This window comes from Lissotriton helveticus, chromosome 9, assembly GCF_964261635.1.
Source record: "Lissotriton helveticus chromosome 9, aLisHel1.1, whole genome shotgun sequence".
Taxonomy (NCBI): Eukaryota; Metazoa; Chordata; class Amphibia; order Caudata; family Salamandridae; genus Lissotriton; species Lissotriton helveticus.
The window spans coordinates 803,822,762-803,847,633 of NC_136070.1; the positions used below are offsets into that span (position 1 = coordinate 803,822,762).

The 24,872-nt window shown below is 46.5% G+C and overlaps 1 protein-coding gene across 1 annotated transcript in view; it reads right to left on the minus strand.

Moving 5' to 3' along the window:
* Nucleotides 1–12,222: 12,222 nt before the first annotated feature.
* TBCB (tubulin folding cofactor B) overlaps nucleotides 12,223–24,872 on the minus strand; it is a 128,840-nt gene continuing 116,190 nt past the window's right edge. Inside the window, exon 6 of the mRNA XM_078660932.1 lies at nucleotides 12,223–14,071. Within this exon, the coding sequence (XP_078517058.1) occupies nucleotides 13,954–14,071 (118 nt within the window). The 3' untranslated portion in view covers nucleotides 12,223–13,953. The remainder of the gene's footprint in view (nucleotides 14,072–24,872) is intronic.

Genomic DNA, 24,872 nt, shown 5'->3' on the forward strand with positions numbered 1-24,872 from the left:
ATCCCAATTTTACCAGTCAATTCAACTCTTTTGCTTCTGAATTCTTTTCTTTCAATTCTGTTCCTATTTTTTCTCCAGTTATGGTTTGGGACTCAATTAAAGCAGCTGCCAGAGGTTTTATTATAAAATATGTCTCTCATGAGCGGAAATCTTTTCAGATTAAAACTTCTCAAATGCTTGCAGACATTAAACAACTTGAATATATTTATTACCATTCAAATTCGGAGTCTTCATTAAAAAAACGTATTATCGCAAAGTTCAAGTTTAACAAAAAATCCACTGAAGCTGCTTCTACCTATCTTTAAGAGTAGTGCTTGTTATTATGGTGGTCAAAATAAAATGGGGAAGTTGCTGTCAAATTATTTGAAAATAGGACAAGATCGGGCTAAAATTGAGTCCATACAAAACAATGCTGACATTTCTTTATTTAAAGATTCCGACATTTTAAACAAGTTTGTCTCTTTTTATAAAAATGTATATACTCCCGAACAACCGACTTTAACCAATCTTTCCTCTTATTTTCAGACCATCCCTCCTCCATCTCACGATGCTGACTTTTCCTCTTTAGAAGGAGATGTCACTCTTTCAGAAATTACTCATGCTGTCTCAGTACTAAAAAGGGGGAAAGCCCCAGGTCCAGATGGCTTTACCATTGAATTGTATGCACACTTTGCTAACATTCTTCTTCCTCGTCTTTTATCACTTTTTAATTTTTTTATCTCTAGTGGCACTTCTTCAGGCACTTTCCAGGAAGCCATGATCTGCTTAATTCCCAAGGATAACAAAGACCCCTCTTTTTGTAAAAATTATCGCCAAATTTCTTTAGTTAACCTTGATTATAAAATGTTTGCAAAACTTCTTGCTCTTCGCATTGATCCCATCTTACCTGATCTAATCGTATCTGAGCAATCAGGTATTGTTAAAGGTCGTTTATCCTCAGATAATTCTAGTGTCTTTTTTAATATTCTTAGTAAGGCCTCCTCTCTTGATTATCCCATAGCATCCATTGCGTTGGATGCTGAGAAAGAGTTTGACAGGATTGGTTGGGATTTTATGTTTCAGGCACTTCAATGGATAGGATTCCCCCTTAAATAATAATCCTTATTTCGCTACTATATTTGGGTCCTAAAGCCTCTATTTTTAGGTCGAGCCTGTGCAGCGCATGCAGCGCATGAGCTGTCTCAGCGAGACCTTTAGTAACCTGAATGTTGGCTGAAACTTCCTCTAATTTGTTCTTCTGCTTGCGATTCGTTTACTTTAGCCACTGCTGTGGTTTCTGTGCTTTCTGTTGGCTGTTGATGGTAGAGTTACTTCATTGTAGTCCCGAAGCAGCGGTGCCTAAGTACAGTTTCCATCCGCTCTGCTTGCACTTCCTTTAATTAAAGTGCAATGTGCCATCTGTAGCCTGCGTCTGTAACTGGAGACCCTCCTGTTGCCGCTGCTCTTGCTGCAGTCATAAATCACTGTAGCTCCTTTCTTGTGCCGTCTTCCCTGGCGTTTTCTCCTGCGTGTGCCCAGACATGGTGATAATTAATAGCAAGGCGCGCCCTCTTGTTTTCACCTTCTCTGCCCCGTCCCCTTCCCTGTTGTCCGCACCTTCTCATTGGCAACTCCTCTTCGCCTATCTCATGCGCGTTTATAGTTATTTACTATCGCGATCGCGAAAGCAATCTCTTTCAGTGCTGCTTGTATTTTTTGGGATCCATTTCTCGGCGAAACAACTTGGTGTGCGCTGAGCCGCGATCTCATAACTCAAGCTCGGCTTTTTTTTGCTTTTGTCAACTGCCTGGCTATCAGATTTCCTACCGCCCCCCTCCCTTTTCTTTTTGCCATTATGTATTCCCTGTGCCTGCCTCTGTGTTTCTCGAGTGGCTAAGGCCCCGGGATTGGAGCCGTCACTGCCCGGAGAAGCAAACCGGGACCCCGCGCCTCGCTTGTGCCACCTAGGGGGTGCCGAGGACCTAGAGCTCCCCAAGGGAAGGCAAAGAGATCCAGAGCGACCCTCGGGATACTGTAAGTGCCCCCTCCCCTCCTATAGTGGGCACAGGGGGGGGGGGGGGGGGGGGGGTCTGGTGCATGCATGCTGTGTTTCTTGACAGTGGGCCGAGGGCTGCACGGAGCTGTACGTGGGGCTGGGGCTGCTGCAGTGACACAGTGCAGTCAGTGGATGTGCTCAGTGGTCACTGGGACCTGCAGGTCGCAAGTACTCAGAACAGCCCCGTAGTGCACTGAGTAAGTGCTAACATCTGGACGAGAATTTCACACTTTCAGATATGGCCAAGTCACAATAGTTCACCCATCTCATGTTATCAACACCTCTCTACTCGTCACATTTAAGATTAACACATTTGAACTATAGTCATTGAATGCACTTTAAACGACGATAGTAAAAAAATAATGTTTGCATACATATAAAATACATGAATAATATGTAATATAACTTTCAATACATGAGCTTGTCTCAGGTGATAATCGCACTTTATAATTAACTGTTCGATTATGTGTTATTAGTCTCAAAGTTTAGTCCGAAACGAAACACCTCAAGAGAAGAAAAGTACGGCAATCAAATCTGTCATGCTCGATGCAATTACACAATAAACAACAGAATGCCAATACTAATATACAATTCACCATCAACGGCAGCACATTGAAATGTAACAATGTAGCCACAAAACCTCTGTTTTCATATAGGTTAATCAGAATGTATTCATAAACATCATCACATGTATGAATTCCATGGACACAAATAAATAACATTAAAAGTTTTTATCTCACCACAATAAATCTCCTTTTAGAGCTTTCATCAACCCACTCTCACATCACTTTCACACCCATTCCATCCAACCTTTTTTGACATGCTTTCACAAACATCCATTACTCATCCTCCCCCACCCCCTCACCCTCACACCCCCTCACACACCCCCTCACTCACACCCCCTCACCCTCACACACCCCCTCACACCCCCTCATACAGCCATACTCACCCTCACACCCCCTCACCCCCACACCCCCTGACCCTCACATCCCCTCACCCTCACATCCCCTCACCCTCACCCTCACATCCCCCTTCCCCACACCCTACCCTCACACCCCCTCACCCTCACCCACACCCTCACCCACACCCACCCCCTCACCCACCCCTCAACCTCACCCACCCCTCAACCTCACCCACCCCCTCAACCTCACCCACCCCCTCAACCTCACCCAACCCCTCACCCTCACCCACCCCCTCACCCTCACCCACCCCCTCAACCTCACACACCCCCTCACCCTCACACACCCCCTCACCCTCACACACCCCCTCACCCTAGCACCCCCTCACCCTAGCCCCCCACCCCGTCAACCTCACACCCCCTCACCCTCACACCCCCTCACCCTCAAACACCCTCACCCTCAAACCCACTCACACCCCCTCACCCTCACAACCCCACACCCTCACCCCCCACACCATCACACACCCTCACGACCCTCACACCCCCACTCACCCTCACTCACCCTCACTCACCCTCACTCACCCTCACTCACCCTCACTCACCCTCACTCACCCTCACTCACCCTCACTCACCCTCACTCACCCTCACTCACCCTCACAACCCTCTCCCCCACCCTCTCCCCCACACCCTCACCCTCACACACCCTCACACACCCTCACACACCCTCACACACCCTCACCAGCATAGCATAACAAAACATAGCATAGCATAAAAAACACAGCATAGCATAAAAAACACAGCATAGCATAACAATAAAAAGCATAGGATAGCAAAACATAGCATAGCATAAGAAAACAAAGCATAGGATAGCAAAACACATCAAAACAGCATAGCATAAAAAAACACAACAAAACATAGCATAACAAAACATAGCACAACAAAGCATAGCATAGCCAAACAAAACATAGCATAGTATAACAAAACATAGCATAGTATAACAAAACATAGCATAGCATAACAAAACATAGCATAGCATAACAAAACATAGCATAACAAAACACAACAAAACATAGCAGAACAAAACATAGTATAACATAACAAAACAAAGCATAGCATAACAAAACATAGCATAACAAAACACACCAAAGCATAGCATACATAACAAAACATAGCATAACAAAACACAACAAAACATAGCATAACAAAACATAGCATAACAAAGCATAGCATAACAAAACAGAGCTTAGCATAACATAACAAAACATAGCATAACAAAGCATAGCATAACAAAACATAGCTAACAAAACATAGCTAACAAAACATAGCTAACAAAACATAGCAAAGCATAGCATAATAAAACACAACAAAACATAGCATAACAAAGCATAGGATAGCAAAACACAACAAAACATAGCATAGCATAACAAAACAAAGCATAGGATAGCAAAACTAAACATAGCATAACAAAACAAAGCATAGGGTAGCAAAACAAAACATAGCATAGCATAACATAACAACACATAGCATAACTTAACACAATATTCCATAACACAACACGTAGCACAACAAAACATAGCATAGCTTAACAAAACACAACAAAACTTAGCATAGCAAAACAAAACATATAATAGCATAGCAAAACATAGCATACCAAACACAACAAAACATAGCATAACAAAACATAGCAAACAAAGCATAGCATAATAAAACATAGCATAACAAAGCAAGGCATAGCAAAACATAGCATAGCTTAGCAAAACATAGCATACCTTAACAAAACATAGCAAAACAAAACACACCACACCAAAGCATAGCACACATAGCATACATAACAAAACATAGCAAAACAGAGTAGCATAACAAAACACAACAAAACATAGCATAACAAAACACAACATAGCATAACAAAACAGAGCTTAGCATAACATAACAAAACATAGCATAACAATGCATAGCATAACAAAACATAGCATAACAAAACATAGCTAACAAAACATAGCTAACAAAACATAGCTAACAAAACATAGCAAAGCATAGCATAATAAAACACAACAAAACATAGCATAAAGCATAGGATAGCAAAACACAACAAAACATAGCATAGCATAACAAAACAAAGCCTAGCATAACAAAACAAAGCATAGGGTAGCAAAACAAAACATAGCATAGCATAACAAAACATAGCATAACATAACACAATATTCCATAACACAACACGTAGCACAACAAAACATAGCATAGCTTAACAAAACTTAGCATAGCAAAACAAAACATATAATAGCATAGCAAAACATAGCATAGCATACCAAACACAACAAAACATAGCATAACAAAACATAGCAAACAAAGCATAGCATAATAAAACACAACAAAGCATAGCATAACAAAACATAGCATAACAAAGCATAGCATAGCAAAACATAGCATAGCTTAACAAAACATAGCATAACAAAACACAGCATAGCATAACAAAACAAAACAAATAGATAGCAAAACAAAACATAGCATACAGCATCACTCTGCACCACCGCAATATCACTCAGGGGCACCACATCACTATGTGCTACCACAGCATCACTGAACGTCACAGCATCACTTGTTCGCCACCACAACATCACTCAGCGCTGCAACAGCATCAATCTGTGCAACCATTCAACAACAACTGGTTCAAATATGCTCTCTCAATGTTTCAAGCTTTATTACAAATGTAACAAAAAGATGTTAACATTTCACTACTGTTCTTGGATTTTTGTCACAATAAAATACACTGAACATAATCTTCACAATTATTAAGTTATTTACAAAAGTTTAAGCTATTACCATTATAAATTACAATAACATTTATTTAAGTATTAATTATTTAAAAAAAAATAAAAGCCATTGTTATTTGTAATATCAATACATGTAAGTCACGTAAATACAGCACATATTGCATTACAAATGCTATAGGTGTCACATTTGCGAAAGTTATAACTATTGGCATTGTAAATGACAAAGCTATTAATTTAGCTATTTTCAAAAACAAAACAAATAAAAAATGTGTCATTTACAATACCAATAGCTCAAAATTTCCTAATGCGAGACCTATTGCATTGCAAATGCTTGTTGTTAATGGTAACATCTCAGACTATTTGCCCCTTCTGAGAGCAGTACGTCAAGGATGCCCTGTTTTTCCTCTTTTATTTATAATTACTTTAGAACCTTTTTTAACTAAAATTAGGCAAGATACTCAAATTACCAGATTTTAACTTGGTACTCCCCAAGTTAAAATGTCTGTATATGCAGATGACATTCTTCTATATTGCTCTAATCCCTCTACCTCTGTCCCGGCCTTCATGAAACAGGTTGATATCTTTTCTCAATTATCTGGCTACCGTCTTAACTCAGATAAATGTGAGGTACTTCCCCTGAATGTACTTTGCCTCAAACATGATTTCATCTCTACTGGTTTTTCTTGGCAAACTTCTAAGATAAAATATCAGGGTTTGTGGTTTTCTTCAAAAATTCCGGACACTCTCAAACTTAACTTTGACCACATAACCAAGACTGTATCTGATGCTATTGATCGCTGGCATCCACTTTTTCTCTCTTGGTGGGGTCGTCTTGATTCCATTAAGATGATGCTCTCTCCCATAATTCTTTATATAATCTCTATGATTCCTATTCGCGTTGCTAGTTTTTATTTTTTTTAAAGTGATACTCTGTTAGTGAAATTCCAATGGAAGAATAAACTTACCCGAATAGCCTTGTTTTCTTTAAAGAAAGACAAATCTTCTGTCGGTCTCAAGTTTCCCGATTGCAAACAATATCATCATGCGTTCTCACTAAAGCAATCTTCCCGTTGGCTCACTCCTGATCAGATTATACATCCACCCATTTGGTTGACTATAGAAAGCCATTTTTCATCACCCTTTACTTTTAATGAATCTCTTGCTTTTACCAAAAATATCTCTTCTTTACGGACTCCAGTCATTTCTCACACTCGTAAAATTCTTGCTTCATTATTACCCTCCTCTTCTCCTTCATTTTCCTCATTGAATCAACAGCCCATTTGGCATAATAATCTATTACATATTAAAAATCGTCCCTTTTACTGGAAAGCCTGGAGAAATTAGGGTTTGCTTTGGATTTCAAAATAGACAATAAATAACACCCCTTTACCCTTTTCAGTTCTTCAAACACTATTTTCCTTACCATCTTCTTGTAGGACTCAATATGATCGTTTATATCCTGCACTTTGCCAACCTTCTTTCCTTACCGTTGACTTCTACCCCGTCCTCCAGTTGCTCCTCGCTTTACCACTTACTATCTGGTTCTTCTTCTGCCTCCTCTATCTATAAATGTCTGTCTCTTTCCTCTGATAGGAATAAATCAAGGGTTGAATTGGCTTGGGGAAAAAGATCTTTTGGAATGTTGGCCAGTTCCTCTTTGGGATAAACTATGGCTCAAACTCCATAAAACGTCCAGAGCTGCTAACACTTCTCAAACCCTCTATTTTGTTTACCAACGCATTTTATTCACTCCTGTAAAACTATCCTTCAATTCAGATGCTACTCCTACCTGTTGGTCCTGCTCCTGCTCAAATGCTGACTGACTTCACATGCTTTTTAACTGCCCCCCTGTAAAATGTTTTTGGCAATCAGTTTGGTCTCAAATTAACAAGATTTTTAAATCGAATATCCCCTTTTCCCCTTCTAATGTTTTACTAGGCTCTCTATCACCACTTTGGCTTCAATCACCTTCTCACTTTAAGTTGCTAGATTTATTATTAGCAATAGCTTTTCACTCAATAACTTCTAATTGGAAACATGCATATAAAATTACCTTTAGAGCCTGGTGGAATGCAGTCTGCTTTCATCACAGACTGGACACAAATGTTGTTACCCCTGTCTCTGTATCAATTAAAAGGGACCTTTTGTGGCTCCCCTTATCCTCTTATTTAACTTCTATTACCCCACGTAGCACTTTCATTATCCAAACCTATGATGATGTCCGGAAACCTCCATGATATATTTGTTGTCTTTTGCTTACTTTAAACAATGTTCTTGATGATTTCCCTTTTTTCAGCTTTTTCTTATTACTATTTGATTAATAATATTGCCTTTTCTGTATGCAGAGATTGATCATATGTACTATTTTTTCTTGAGTTTTATAATAATGTTATTGGTTAGACTAGTTTTTTCTTTCCCTTGTCCCGCTCTCCCCCCTTTTTCCTTTTTTTTCATTAACTATTTTATTGACTTTTCTTATTATTTCAGTTTATTTTTTACTTCAGTATTATTGCGGTTTTTCTTATCTTGTATTTTATTGAATTTCTGATAAATAAAACTTGATGTTTAAACTATAAAAAAAGATAGTAGAGTGAGAGCAAGTTTTACAGGTAATTTGTTAAAGAGAGAGTAAAAGAGACATGACAGATGGAGGAAGGAAGCAGTTGCGCAAGGCTCGGGGCATCGAAAACTGCTGGAGCTGGATCTGCAAGGCATAGTTGGAGCAATTTACACATTTAAGTAGGAATTAAGTAGGGGCAGGTGGGGAAGAATTTCTGGGGCAGTGGGCAGGGCTGGAATGGGCAGTATAAAAAGCAAGTGGTAGTGCAGCGCTTGTAAAAAAATAAATGTAAAAAAAATTGGGAAAGTTGCGGGGCGGGGCGGGGCGGTGCAGAGCGGGAAGCGGAGAGAAGGAAAAGCAAAAATGGCTGAAGCAGAGGTTAATGTTTTGCTCCCAAAATGGAAGATATCCTTAAAGCCCAACAAATATTTTACCAACGACTGGGAAAAGCTATAAAACCATGGAAACCATGCCACCACTCGTAAACCTTCATGTGCCCTTAAGCCAGGAGTCCACATTCATGACTTTGTTGGTGATTTGAAAAATCAAATTCAAATTGTAGCATGGCGTGGCTTAATATAGCCCTTTAAGTTACCACAGTGTGAAGAGTAACATGGAGATCTGCCACTTACCTTGTGAAGAAGGTTAACTGGTGTGGGAGTGAAGGCTGTTAAGTAGTGTGGCAAACTCCAACCTTTGACCTATGTTATACTTCTAAGGCAAGTAGAATTAAGGGTTGTTACTGTAATGCAGGCTTCTTTCAAAATGTCCGTCCACCGCCATGTTAAAGGATGTGAAACAACTGTGGAACAAAGGTGCAGAGGGCAGGTGCTTGCGCTTACAAGTCACTCACCATGCTGTAGTGGATGAATTGCATTTTGTGAAAATAGAAAACCTGGGACCCATCCTGGCTACCGCACTAGACCAAATTGTGTGATTCTAGGCAAATATTTTATTTTAAAGAGCATTCTTTCTCTTCAGTACCACACATCGGACCACTGTTAAAATAAAAATGCTTTCACTGTGTTGATTATGTATTGTTCTATGTAAGTTAGCACTCTTTTATGTTTGGCCGCCATTTTGAACCATGATTCAAACTAATCTTTCCCTTCCTGAAAAAACAGCTTTTGGCGAGTCTCGTTTCGCCAAGGTTGGGCCTTGCTTTTCCTCTATGAATAGACTGTTCTTATTAGCGCATACCTACCCCACTACATAGCGGTCTTCTCCCACTAGTCTAGCGGTGGGCACAGACGGAGTGACCTTGAATCATAGTGTGTGCCCAGCCTCAGGATCGAAACCTATACTTCTGTACTTCTTTGTGTAGCTGCATCCCACTGAGTGAGCATGGCAAGGACTTATTAGATATGATTGTGACTGCTTTATTTAGTGAGGAACACTTTTCTATTCAATGTGTGAGTTCGGCCCCCGTCACTTGTTCAGTGTGAGCTGGTATGTGTCTTGCCGCTATGTCTGCTCCAGAGTAAGATACCACCCGTGGCTAAGGCAATTTGTTTCCTTTGCACAGACCTGCCTTTAGCTACTACCTAGCGGTCTTCAAATATCAATGCTAATCCAGTCAGCCAGAAGAAGAGTAATTGCTAGCAAACCGTCCGCCAACCGACATTAGAGGACATAAAACAATGGCAATGAATGCGTACAGATCGCAAACAGGGTGGGAGCAGTTCAAAGAAGAAACAAGTAGCATAGATTAAGCCTTCCATGCCTGCCTAGGCAGCCGCCTCAAATAAAAGGTGATATAGTGAGGCCATGTTAAAGCTCTGTTCACATCACAGGACCACTTCAGTGGAAAAAAAAGAGTGAGCCAACAAATGCTAAATAAATCAAATAGTAAGACGACATGTAGTGGGCACTCACCAGAAAAGGAAAAAAAAACAAAAGGCGAGACAAAGACCAAAAAAAAAAAAAAAAGAAGTTCAGAAAGGCACACTAAAAAAACAAATGGAAAGAGGTGGGCATGGTCTAAACACCCGAGTAGATACAGCACGTCTCGCAGAGAAATGCATGTGCACTGCTAGGCTCGACTGTACAAAAGGCGATAGGGGTAACATTAAAACAACTAGGAGATGTATTCAGAATTTACTATTATGCTTTCACATCTCACAATAACGGTCAACTTTTTATCCATCGTTGCCCGAGTAGGTCGGTGGGCTTTCATCAGGATATATGATCATCAGATCCCTGTGTTCCGAGTAGAGAAACTACCTTCCAGAATTTTATAAAACTGAGAGCGAGTACATTTACTTTAGGCTTGGGCGGAGTTCTGCTAAGCGGAACTCTGAATTGACCAAAAAACTCCACTGCGCTATGCGGAGTTCCGCAAGCGGTGCGAACGGAAGGTTTCTAAATGTGAGCAGTCGTGCCCATCTGTGACCACCCCGTTGAGAAATCTCACCAGGATCGAAACTGAACATAACTTTAAACAAAGGCTACAGAGCAACCTGTCCAGCCAGAAGCAACGCCCGAGTCAAATTGAAATACATCACTGCCAGAACTGGAGCATTACTATTAGGGGCCACACAGCGCTCCGTTAGAACTGTCAGTGTTGAGGCACTTCGTCTATGAGGGAGAAAGAGTGATGCAAACCCAGTGTTGATGGGGGTGAGAGAGCAGAATGCCAGAGTGACAGATTGTCCATGATAAGCGCTATACCGCAGGAGTGTGACAGACAACCTGTACTGACTGATGGACATTGGAAGGAGGGACAGTATGTGACAGTACAGAGAACAGCGATGAACATATGAAAAGTGAGAGGATGAGGGCTACAGAGACAGCGATTAATGGAGGCCAGTGGGAGAAGAAGGGGAAGAGTCTTTGGATGAATTGAGGGGCAGTGGAAGAGTAAGGGACAGAGTCTGCAATGCATGGAGGGGAAGTAGGAAAAGACAGGACAAAATGTAAATGAAAATAAAAATAACAATTACCCAGGTGGGGTGGAAGCGGGGATCGAACTATCAAATCTCAAAAGGACGAATGGAACCTGCAAACCTCTGAGCTATTGTCGGACTCATTGACTGTAAAGCACAAGGTTACCAACAATATTGTGGATACTGTTGACGGAAAGTGGGGAAAGGCAACTACAACGCCGAGCAACAGCGCGATCGTGGTGAAAACGAAAGTGATCGCATTTGCGATGACGTGCTAATCAAGCGAGGGATGCGTGCACAGCAATGATGAGGCGGAGCGAGGTGCACGTGCTTATGCACGTAACCGCAAGCTGGTGGCTGGCGGGTAGCACTTTGAAAAGCCCCTTACTAAAGTAGAGCTGCTCTAGCTCAACCTATAAACAGTGCTCTGTAACCAGACGTACTGCCACAGTTCACCGATGTGCGACAATAAAACTGCACAGATAAAGAGCCCTCTGAAATCATGCATGTTTGGAATTACTAATCTAAGGACACGAAGGGCAGCATTTCTTTCCTTTACCTTTTGGTATTTATGTGTGTAAGCTTGAGAAATGATACACATTATTGCGAAATTATCTTCAAAAACCCAGATTTAATTATGTCATCAAGCGTGCAAATAGATATTAATACAGGTACTGCATCTATAAATAGCAAGTAATGTGCCAAAATCTACGGTTTGTATTGATATCCAAAAAGTACAAAAGAGAAATATATGGTTGAGGCAATGGCCAGCCATCAAACAGTGAGCAAACAAAGACAGTACAAGGATTAAGATTTGTAATAGGAGCGCTTTTTACTCAGCAATTCATTTTTGCTTTTTGTGTTGAGAAAGCACTTCAGTGAGAAGCTAATACCTTATCCACCGTTGGGAAAAAAAAGAAAACCCCTCAGATTTATACGCAAAAGTACTGCTTGGTATTCCAAGGAATACACCAATTTATTATTAGTTTAATGCTGGCTTCATGTAATTATCTAAGACACCTCCTTAGCACTGGAAAGCAAATACTCTAGCTGTTTTATGAAGGCACACTCAATACTTAAGAAATGTTTATTGAAATGCAACACTAAAGACAGCAATCATGTTACAACTGTATAATGAATTTATTGGAATCTCAAAAGCAGTAAAACAATTAATTTCATATTATAATGTTTGTATATACACTTGGCCCAAATAAATGTATATTTTTGACTGAACACAATTCAATAAATAACTGACTGAAAAACAATGTAGTTGACTAAACTCATATCAGGCCCACTTTTAGGGAAGTCATAAATCTTGTTTCTTCGGACAACAAATATACAACATTCAGTAAAAACTGGAAATATTCATATGCAAAGTGATGACATGTATTTTAATTATGGGTTTTTTCAAGCTCCCTAGTGTAGAGAGGTCAAAAATAAGATAACTACGTCACTTTGAGTGGAAAATTATATTGTAAAATGACTGAGGGGATGGAAGCAACCACAGAATTAATAAAATAACGAGCAACGTCCAATTTTCTCAGCCAAAGGCAACTATGGATTGAAGCGATTCTTGAAATCAGTAGCTGCTAAGGTGTAAAGGTGTGTGTCCTTCAGAAACATGATAGTACAGTTATGCATACCATTGGTTGGTTACTGTTTTTGAGTCTGGTGTTTCAAGAGACACGTTTACTTAAATTTCAGCGAATGATCCTACACCATGGTATTTGACACGAAGATAAGGGGAATTAGGGGTTGTAGTGGAGTATAATATATCAAGGGTGCATTTTAATTGTATTATCTGTCCATTAGGAAGAAAGTGTAAATTGTCAATTCAGAAACTGAAACATATATGTTCTAATCTCAGTGGCTAGGTGGTAGCATTTATCTGCCTGATTTAAAAGAGTTGACAGACTTCAGTTCAACCAATAGCAGTGTCAGTTGCAAGTCTCCAAACTTTGTTCCACTGTAGATATGAAATGAAACTGAAAGCATAGGTTAGGTGAAAGGCTACATCAGTAGCTACCATCACAGGTTCATAGTTTTAACATTCAACAGATATATTCCAGGCAAATGTTAAAACTCAAACTCGGATGATATAATCTGGTTGGACGGTTTTAGACAGCCACAAGGCATGTCTAGGTGAGTACACAGACCCGGTTTGTAGTAAATATGCATGAACTGAAAAAATAGACCATCGCAGAAAGGTTTCCAAGGACTATAAAGCTGGATTCTTTATTCATTAATTTTTATGATATGATGAAAGGCCAAAAGTACCAAATATTTAACCCCAACTCACTGTGCCCTAAAACTATTCTTCCAGACTTTTAGTTACTCACCAATTCAAATTATGATATTACCAAAGTTAGATTTTTGGTAGACTATCTTCAAGGGTAGCTTTTATGAAATAGTTTAGCAAGTTATTTCTTCAATGCCGGCTACAGTTGCTGTCCAAGATACATTGCTTCAGAAGACACTATCAGTTCTAAAAGACACATTATTTTGTTAAGCATGTTTAAAAATTCCAATAGTCAGAGGACACATTAAAACTGCACAACAAAAACAGTCTCTTTCACAATGTTTCCTGCTCTTACTGTATCACAAGAGCAACAAGGAATAATGGCATCTTTCACGTAACAAAATGGAACAAAATCTGATGAACACGGAAGCGACTAAGTTTCCACCCCAATAGCTTTCATTCTGAAGAGATAGAATGTTGCTTCGTCACATATGGATTTTTCATCAATGCACTGGTGGCACTGTAAAAGGAGTTCAGAATACGTTCTTCAATAGATACATTGCCATCACATTTCATCATCAAGGCCGTAGTCTTCTTCAGGAAAATCCCCGACTGTCACAAATTGAGGTTTTACAAATGCCCCATACTTGGATGGACACTGGAAGTACTGCTTTCCATTTACACTAAATTATAGAAAAACATGAGAAGAAAGAGTGTTTAGTATACATTAAACAGAAAATATGTTTAGTTAAAAAACCTCACCGCCTACTTTTTGTAAATACTCATTAAACACTTTTGCTATCAAACACTTCATCTATTAAAATTCAATGAGGGTAGACACTGCTGAAAGCTGGACAAGCAGGAGGACTCTACGTTGGAGGAAAGTAGGGTGCCACCAAGTCTTTTCACAAACAGATTACCCTTTCATGTCTGCTTTTATAATTCTATTTATATACGGAACAATTTCAAAGACCATAATCTAAAGGCGGTATTAAAGTATAAAAAATAGAATCTAGCAATATATCTAAACAGAGACTTGTCTTTGGAGGATTAAACGGTTTAATTGTTTTGTCCATTTTGAAGAGGTTAAGGTGTGGCACAGTTAAATTGTACAGTAATCTGATTATATGGCATGCATTCTTAGAAAATTACTATTGGATGAAAAAGTAAAACCAAGTGAGCTTTATTATAGAGTTACCTTCCAGTAGTACATGGGGTTTCTTTAGCAGGCTTTTACTACCAGTAGAGACATAAGGTCAGAAATTGTGAAAAAAATGTTTCAAGCCACTATTTTTCCCAAATTACCGGGGAGGATCAAATAAACAACTGTCAATAGTTGTATTGCCATCAAAGGCATTTTTTTGCTGTATCTATCAACTGGTTCCTACTTAGAGTATGAATCTCTAACCACTCCTTAAGCCTCAATGAATCAGTTATTCGATCAAGAGACAACAAACAAAAAAACAGACTTTATATTACAGAAAAAACGAAAAGGCAAAGTTACCTTCGTGGCAGGGTGACAGGGTAAGTAGTGCAATAGGTTCAAAGTGTGTCCTGAATCATAACACGGTTTGCATGCTAAAAGACAGGGTAAAACGGTAAGTTTGGTATTGACGCACAGTTGCGTAGAAAGGGTCCAAGTTGGAATGGCTAGGCAGGGTGCCAAAGGCACAGTGAACCACAACAACGAGGCCAACCAATAATGTATGGCAGAGTTGTGTGTGTTTGTGTGTGGGGGTAGTCATTTAATGTGAACCACATCCAGGTCAAGGAAAAGATCTTGGCAACAAACATTTTAGTCAGAACTGCCGAACAAAAATCTACGATTCAAGCAAATTCTGGGCTATAGGCAAGTTATGTAGAAACAGGGGCGTGCTAGGTGGCGCACGACCAAGATGGCCACACGCCAGTGAGGCTCTGGGACCTTGGCGCCATAATATTGCATTTATCCTCTGCTAACGAACAAGTTACTTACCTTCGGTAACGATATATCTGTAAGAAACAGTAGTTAGTATTAGATTCCTTACCTTAGAATATCCCCAGGCGTCAGTCTGGATCCGGAAACTTTTGCGTAGCAGTACCCCTGCGCGTCGGTAGGCGTCGTCTGCAGGCGTCCCCTGCGGCTCCGCGTCCGTCGTCGGCGTCGTGCGCCGTGATGACGTCGCTGGAGTATATAGACGCCGCCTCCGCGCGCTGACGTCAGTTCTTTGTACACAGCTTTTCCGCACCAGAACACGCAGAGCCGTGCGAGAACCAACACTGGTGCCATTTGAAACTAGGGCCCTGAAAGGGATGTCCTTAACCCTAGGTATCAGTTCGCAGAACGGGGAGGATGGGCGGGGCGGTAAGGAATCTAATACTAACTACTGTTTCTTACAGATATATCGTTACCGAAGGTAAGTAACTTGTTCATCTGAAAGAAACAGGTTAGTATTAGATTCCTTACCTTAGAATAGATACCCCAGCAATACCAACCCCGGTGGTGGGTCTGCGAACCAATACAATCCTACACCAGAAAGTCCTGGAGGACCGAACGGCCAAAGAAGCCATCCCTCCGGACTTGAGTGTCCAGGCAGTAGTGCCTCGCAAAGGTGTGCAGCGAGGCCCACGTAGCCGCCTGGCAAATGTCCTGCAAAGGGACTCCCCGGCCCAGGGCAGTAGTAGCCGCCATGGCCCGAGTGGAATGGGCCCTCAGCCCAACAGGAGGCTCCTTCCGAGCCAACGAGTAGCACGCTTTGATGCACAGAACGACCCACCGAGAGATGGTCCGTTTATGTACCGCCCGTCCCTTCTTCGCACCCACGTAGCCAACAAACAGTTGGTCATCCACCCAGAACTGGCGTGTGCGATCCATATAAAATGAAAGCGCACGTTTTGGGTCCAGACGATGGAGCCGCTCTTCATCCTTTGAAGGATGCGGAGGCGGGAAGAAGGAGGGGAGGGTGATGGACTGCCCGATGTGAAAAGCAGAGACTACTTTGGGCAGGAAAGAAGGTCTAGTTCGTAGAACCACCTTGTCTGGATGAATGGACAGGAAAGGAGGTTTGACAGAAAGAGCCTGGAGCTCACTCACTCTCCTGGCAGAGGTGATGGCAACCAGGAAGGCCGTCTTTAAAGTCAGGAGACGGAGAGGACAGGAATGAAGTGGCTCAAAGGGAGCGCACATCAAGAAGGTCAGAACCAGGTTCAAGTCCCACTGAGGCATCACGAACGGAACAGGTGGATACATGTGCGTGATGCCCTTCAAGAATCTAGTTACAATGGGGGACTTGAACAAGGAAGGTTGATCAGGCAGCCTTAGAAAGGCCGAAAGGGCAGAAAGGTAGCCCTTGATAGTGCCCAGAGCAGAGCCCTGCTGGGCAAGAGAGAGAAGAAAGAGGAGAACCTCGGAAAGAGGGGCAGAGAGAGGGTCCACAGCCTTTGCTGTGCACCATGCCACAAATCTGTTCCACCGGCAGGCGTATACCGACTTTGTGGAGGGACGCCTGGCTGCCAGAATCACATCACAGACTTCAGGAGGCAAGTCAAATGGCCTCAACTGTCGCCGCTCAATCTCCACGCATGGAGGTGGAGACTGGACAGGTTCGGGTGGAGGACCGTCCCCTGCTGCTGCGACAGAAGGTCCTCCCGAAGGGGCAGGCGGATCGAGGGACCGACTGACATGCTGAGTAGCTCGGGATACCAGTACCTTCGAGCCCAGTCCGGAGCCACAAGGATAACTTGGGCCCGGTCGCGCCTGATCTTCTTCAGCACTCTGGGCAGAAGTGGTATAGGCGGAAAGGCGTACAACAGACCGCAGCTCCACTCGCGCCGAAAGGCGTCGCCGTGCGAGTGCCGTCTTGGAAACTCCAACGCGCAGAACTGATGACATTGCGCGTTCTCTTCTGTGGCGAATAGATCTAACCAAGGCTCTCCCCATTGCAGAAAGAGGCCTTTCTCCACGTCCGAGTTCAGACGCCATTCGTGATCCACCGAGCACCGACGGCTGAGTTCGTCCGCCCTGGCGTTCAGAGAACCTGCCAGGTGTTGAACCGTCAGAGTCACGCCCTGACGTTCCAGCCATTGCCAGAGACGCAGAGCCTCCTGGCAAAGGGTCCACGACCCCACTCCGCCCTGCTTGTTGCAGTACCACATGGCGGTGGTGTTGTCCGTGAACACCTGCACTACACTCCCGTTGACAAAGGGGAGGAATGCCTTCAGTGCTAGGCGAATCGCCCGCAGCTCCAACATGTTGATATGGAGCCGGGACTCCGCCGAAGACCAGATGCCTCTGATCTCCGCCTCTCCCAAGTGGCCTCCCCAGCCCTGGAGGGACGCGTCCGTCACAACTACGTGCTCCGGTTGGGGAAGGGAGAGGGATCTGCCTCTGACCCAATCGCGGTCCGTAAGCCACCACTGCAACTGTCTCGCAGTGCCCTCCGAGATCAGGACATGGTCGGATAGGTTGCCTTGATGCTGGGCCCACTGAAACTTCAGGTCCTACTGCAGAGCCCGCATCCGCCACCGGGCGTGATGCACCAGAAGGATGCAGGAAGCCATCAGCCCCAGCAGCCGCAGCGTCAACCTGACCGACCCCCGGGATAACGGCTGAAAGATGGGAATCAAAGCCTGTATATCCCGGACCCACCGTTCCGGAGGATAAACCCGAAACTGCGCCGAGTCGAGAACCGCTCCGATGAAAAGGAGCTTTTGAGAGGGACACAGGTGTGATTTCGGCACATTGATGGAAAACCCCAGCTCGTGCAGGAGGTCTGCCGTCATCTGAAGGTGGTGGACGACTGTCTGGGGCGAGCCCGCCTTCAAAAACCAGTCGTCGAGGGAGGGGAAGACTGAAACCCCTAACCGGCACAGATGAGCTGCGACCACCGCCATCACTTTCGTGAACACCCGTGGGGCGCTGGTAAGGCCGAATGGGAGCACGATAAACTGAAAGTGCTCGTGGCCTACCGTGAACCGCAGGTAACGCCGGTGGGCCGGCAGGACGGGGATGTGAAAATACGCATCCTGCAAGTCCAACGCCACCATCCAGTCTTGCGGGTCTAGAGCAGCCAAGACCTGAGCCAAAGTCAACATCTTGAACTTCTCCTTCCGGAGGAAGCCGTTGACGTTCCGTAGATCCAAGATAGGACGCAGGCCCCCCTTGTCCTTCTTGGGTACCAGAAAGTAGTGGGAGTAGCAACCACACCCTACTTCTGGCCCAGGAACGCGCTCGATGGCCCCCTTGGCCAAGAGGGCCGTAACTTCCTCCTGCAGAAGTGTCAAGTGGTCCCCCGACACACGGTGGTTCTGCGGTGGCATGGCTGGAGGAGTGCTCTCGAAGGGGAGGGAGTAGCCCCTTCGGACGAGCTGCAGCACCCACCTGTCCGATGTGATGGTGCGCCAGCGGGAGTGGTGATGGCAAACCCTGCCACCCACTGGTGTCACATGGGCCTGAAAGCTTGGACTAGGAGGATTTGGAGGCCGATGCTGCGGGGGGAGGTGTGGCCTGACCACGCCGTTGTCCCCGACCGCCTCCACGGCGGAATCCACGGCCGCCACCGCGTTGAGAAGTATTCTGCGGTGCGTGGCTGGCAGCACGTGTGGGACCGCCCCTTCCGTGGCCACGAAAGGAGCGAAACGAACCAGTTTGCTGGCGCTGGGTCGAGAGACCCAAGGACTTGGCTGTGACCCTGGAGTCCTTGAAGCGCTCCAGCTCGTGGTCCGCTTTGTCGCCAAAAAAGCGACTGCCATCGAACGGCATGTCCATCAAAGTATTTTGGACATCCGCCGAAAAGTTAGGGGATCTCAGCCAGGCGTGGCGACGAATCGCCACCGTCGTGGACATCGCTCTGCCCAGCGAGTCGGTCGTATCAAGACCACACCTGATGGAATATCGTGCTGCGTCTCTGCCTTCAATCATAGTCTTGCCGAGCTTCGCCCGTACCTCCTGCGGGCATTCTGGCAGACACTCCGCGACCGTATCCCACAGAGTGGGTATAGCGGCCCAAGAGGCACGCGGTGTTGCAAGACCGCAGTCCCAAACTCAGGGACGAGAAGACCTTCTTCCCATACTGGTCGTACCTCTTTGATTCCCGGTCGGGCGGGGCCGACGGAAATGCGGTCTGGGAAGTAGAGGCCTGGATCACCAGACTCTCAGGGGTGGGATGGGTGGACAGGAACTTGGGGTCGTCCGGACACGGACGGTGGCGTCTGGCCACGTTCCTATCAACAGGCGAACCTGAAGCGGGCCTGGACCACGTGCCCAAAAGAACGTCTGTCAAGGCTTCATTGAACGGCAGCAGTGGCTCCTGTGGGCATGACTGCGGTTTGAAGACCTCAGTGAGGATGTTAGGCCTCACGACCGCAACGGGGAGCTCAAGGTGTAAAGCCTTGGCAGCCCTCATCAACACCACTGAATAAGCAGCCCCAGCCTCCGAAGCCACAGTAGGAGGCGAGACAAAGCCAGGGTTAGGAGAGTCGCCCAGACCACTGGCGTCACCCAAGTCACCTGTCCAGTCCACGTCGTACTGACACTCGCGTGACAGAGGGTCCTCAGACCCCTCCCAACCCTCTCCATAATCTGCATCCTCACCATATTCAGAGTCAACGATGTAGACCGGCTCCTCGGGGTCCATGGGCCCCATCGGTGCCGGACTCGGCGTCGGACGACGCCGGTCCGACTCCGTGTCCGGAGTAGGAGAGGGAATGGGGATGGCGCCGCCCGGAGCCAGCGCTGGAGCCCAGAAGCCGGCCGGAGCCGGCGTCGGAGTCCCGGCACCGCGCGGAGGCGGCACCATGGGTTGCCCCGATGGAATCGGTGCCGGAGAGGCCGGCGGACCAGCCGGCGTCGACCCTGAAGGGCCCAGCGGCGCCGGGGCCGGAGCCGCCGGCGGCGTCGGGGCCGGAGCACCCGAACCGCTCGGGCCCCCGGACGGGACCACCGGGCCTGCAGGCGCCGTAGGCCCCGTCGGAGGAGACAGTGCCCTCATGGCCATGAGGAACTCTATCTCCTCGCGCGACGCGCCTTGCCCAGGGACCGTCGGGTATGGAGCAGGCAGCGCAAGGCGGGGGGGGGGGGGGGGAAGGGGGGGGAGGGGGGGGGGAGGGGGGGGGGGGGAAGTCGGGGGTACGATGACGACGCCCCGACTTCTTGTGTCTCTTACCTGAGGAACCAGAGGAATGGTGACGACTTCCGGAACGCTCGTGGTGGCTCCGCGACCGTTCCCTCGACCGCTCCCTCGACCTCCGGCCGGACCGGGACCGCTCTCGGCGCGGGTCCGACACCCGGAGCTCGAGTAGCTTGCGGGACCGCTCCAGTCTAGCCTTACTCGTCAAGGCCCGGCAGTCGACGCAGGAGTCCACGTCGTGGTCCGCGCCCAGGCACCGGAGGCAGAGTCGGTGGTGGTCCGTGACCGACATCGTGCGGTCACACCCGTCACAATTCTTAAAACCGGGCATCCTACCGGCACCTTAAGAGTTAGATAGTAATTCAAAAACTTTGGTCAAAAGACCGGAGTACTGCTCTTCGGATCTGCGCTAACTGGCGCGGAAAAAAGAAGAACTGACGTCAGCGCGCGGAGGCGGCGTCTATATACTCCAGCGACGTCATCACGGCGCACGACGCCGACGACGGATGCGGAGCCGCAGACGACGCCTACCGACGCGCAGGGGTACTGCTACACAAAAGTTTCCGGATCCAGACTGACGCCTGGGGATATTCTAAGGTAAGGAATCTAATACTAACCTGTTTCTTTCAGATCCACACTTACTCGTCTGAAACTCAGTGCCTCTATCGCCCTAGGACAGGCCCCCACTCGGATGAAAGAATCAGCGAGCTCAGACCTCGGCCGGAGCTTTTAGGACCGTCTCCTGGTGAGCGCGATAAGTGCATGGAGCCCTGCCTGCTACCCTGAGCGGTTACTGCCGCTACGCAAGACTGGGAACCCATGTGGCTGCGGGCCCCTCAGCGACCTCAACACTGCGGCATCAGCTCTCCTCATAACCGGCCCACCCGTCCGAGGCACTGACCAACAGATGCCTGCGCTTACCTGCTTCTCCACTCCATACTGCCCGGGATTTGTGGAACCTTCACAGCCGGCTTTACTCCACAACTGCTGCCGTTGCGCTACGTGAGCGCTGTGGCGTCTTTGGCCTCTGCACCCCAACCAAGGCCTCAGAACCGACTTACCTCCATTGGACCCTCAGTGGCAGAACTGTACCGGCGGCCGCCCTGGCATCAGCCGTGCCATCCGCCCAGGACTTACGCTACATGTGAAGGTGGTGAGTGACAGAGGGCACATTTCCAGAGCAGCTCTGCAATGCTCCCTGTTTCGCGCACCGGCACACTGGGAATACCTCACACTACTGGGCCTTACCACACCACGCTCAGGGCTGGCCTGTGGTGTGAGAAGCTTTTCTCCACACAATTGCCTGGACTGTCCTCTCCCAGCCTGAAACTGCCACACGTGTAGCACCGCTCCCATCCACCAAGCACCGGGGCGGTCTTGCGCTACAGGCCTCTGCCACAACATCATCTTCCTGCCATCATTGCAGTGGGGGTACCTTCCCCGCCTCCTCTGCTTGGTCCACGGCGCGTCACCAGGTGGGTTGAGGACTTCCAATGTTTTGGTGCTCTCTTCGTGGCACGGCTCCCTCGTGGCCTCTGTCGCTCCTTCTGGCAGCAGTCGTTGTATTCTGCGTCTGTGGCTCTCACTGGCTCCGCAGCTTACTGCATCATCAGTTGCTGGGGATCTTGGTCGACTGGGAGAGATGTCTCTTCTCTTGTAATCTGGCACCTACGGAGTGGAGGTCTTAAGTATACCGCTGCAGGCACTTTCTGGACTCCCACAGCTCTCCCACCTACGCCCTGTGTATCGCACCCAGTATCTGGGTATTGCTCTGATTCTACAGACGTCCTCTCGCATGTCGCCCTCTCCTACAGCGGACATGGGGAAGCCAGACGGATGCCAGCCTAAGATTGTTTTCGACGCAAAGAAGGCGGTTACACGCTCCAATTTGGAGGACTCCGTTCACCCGAGCAGAGAGCAGACACAGACGCAGTTTTCAATCCCTGGAGATGAGGTGAAAACATTGCTTCTGGCTATGCAGAATACTTTTACAGACCTATCTGGGAAAATGGTCACCATGAACAGCCGCCTAGACTTCTTAGTCCAAAAGGCGGATAAACACGATGGGCTAATGAAACAGGCAGAGCGCCATATTTCGGACACTGAAGATACCACAACACAGCTACAGATGTCACAGATGGATAAACTGCTCAAAGTCATCCCTACCAAAAATGAGGATCTGGAGGCCCGCAGCCGACGAAATAACATTTGAATAATTAGCATTTCGGAAAGTACCAACACGGGCCGCAAGTAAGATTCTGTTGAGCGCCTCCTGAAGGGTGCCTCCAGTGCTGACTTTCTCCTCACAGCTTATTGTGGAACAGGTGCATCGCTCCCTGTATCCCAGACCTCCACCAGGTGGCGCGTCCAGTCCCATTGCGGCTTGCCTCCTCAATTACAGGGATCATGACACTGCGCTAAAAATGGCCAGAGAAAATAAACTGTTGGGCCATGAGGGCTTGGAATTAAGAGTCTTCCCGGATTTCACAGTTGCAGTGCAGGAGGCGTGACGCAAAATGTGCGGTCTGTACGGCAAGACGGCGGCCGCGTGAATGTGCGGGTGTCGCTCCCTGGTCTCGCTCGGCAATTATGAGGGAGTAGAACGGAAAGCTTTGAGAGGCGATCTTCGGTAAATCTGCTACAGATCTGCGGTATCACTGAATCCTATGGTACTCGATTGGGAAGAACGCAACCTCTGGCTGAGGTCTGCACGGCTAATCTGCACGGAACTCCGCTCCCGCACTCACCTGAGAGTTCTGCGGGCGTGGTTAGACCAGAAGCCGACTCGGGAGTCCGGTTTCGAGAGCGAGAAGGAAATCGGCAGCTGGAAGAAGTCGGGGAATGATCTCGAGACCGGCTGGGAGACGCTAACCACTGACGGAGACGCCAGCAGCTGCTCTCGTGACATGCCGCCTCGTAGGAATGGAGCAACGCCAGGAACAGCGGCAAAGCCCCTCGGGGCTAACCAGAAGGTCTTGGCGACGCTGGCTGAAAAAAAAGCGCAGGCAATGCCGGAGAAGCAGACAAAACTCGAGAAAGCTGGGGCGGTGAGTGCTAAAAAGCCGTCGGTAATGAGAGGGAAAACCGCGGAGAAAGGTCAACCGTTAGGAACGGCTCATGCTGAGACGGGGGTCAGGAAGGAAGGGGGCCCCACTGGACTTAAAATACCCATTCAGTCTAAAGTACTTACGGTCCCGGGGATGTTTTCTGGGAAAACCTCGTCCACCAAAAATACTGGCAAGTCTCCGCCTGGCGATACAGTAGTGGAGGAGGAGGAGGGCAACGCAGCCCAAGATGTAGAGCTGGAAGGGCCTGGCAAAAATTTGCAGATCAACGACTCTGTGGAGTATGGTCAGACTGTAGATATGGCCTCTGATGGGGTGCCTATGCAACAAACCCAGGAGGGGGAGCCCTCAGATACGGAGATAGGTGTCGATAGCATGCAGGAAAAGCATGATCAGGACAGCTTCTTTTCTCCGGTGGAAGGAACGGATGAAACAACAGATTCTGAGCAAGCAGAAGGCTCCTCTAGCGAAGATAGTCCCCCCCCCAATACCGCAGATACTTTAAAAAGAGCACCCAGGCGGCATAGGAGACCTTTACAGTTGGGCACAACTCGCCGGGAGAGTGAATGCTCTGACACTAGCAATAACCTCCAGTGGGACTATTCTGGGGTCACCACAGGTTCTCAGAGGCAAGAGTCAGGGAGCACACTGGTGGACACAGAGACTACAATACCCCCTTCTAACTCTTTGATCTATGCAATGCTGAAGTCTATACAGAGCGAAGCCCGGCAAGAACATAAAAGAGCGCAGCTAGCAACGAAAAAAATACAGGGGGCTATTCGTAAAAACACTAAAGCCTGCGCAGAAGTAATTGCCAGGACTGCCGCACTAGAGGAGCGAATTTTTGATGTTGAAGCAGGGCTGGAGACGGTTGAGACGAAAATTGCCTCCAATGATGAAAGATACTCGGACATTATGTGGAAACTCGAGGATTCCGAAAATAGGCTTCGAAGGAACAATTTACGCCTTTTGGGCATCGAAGAAAAAGTTGAGGGGGATGATATTAGAGGCTTTGTTTTGAAACTATTTAAAGCTGCATTTCCAGAACTGGCCCATTGGTCTTGGGATTCAGAAATTCAAAGAGTTCACCGTTTTCCAATGATGCTTAGAAGACAGGGTGGGGGGGAGCAAAAACCTAGGGCCATTTTGATTTTTTTGGGCAATTTTTTGTTAAGACAAGCGATTTTTGAGAAAGTAAGACCAGATGCCAGAAGGACTGCGGAGGGCCAGACTTTTTTTGTAAGACCAGATTTTTGCCACACCACTGTGGAGAGGAGATGGCGGTTGAGACAACTGATTGCTCCATTTAAAAA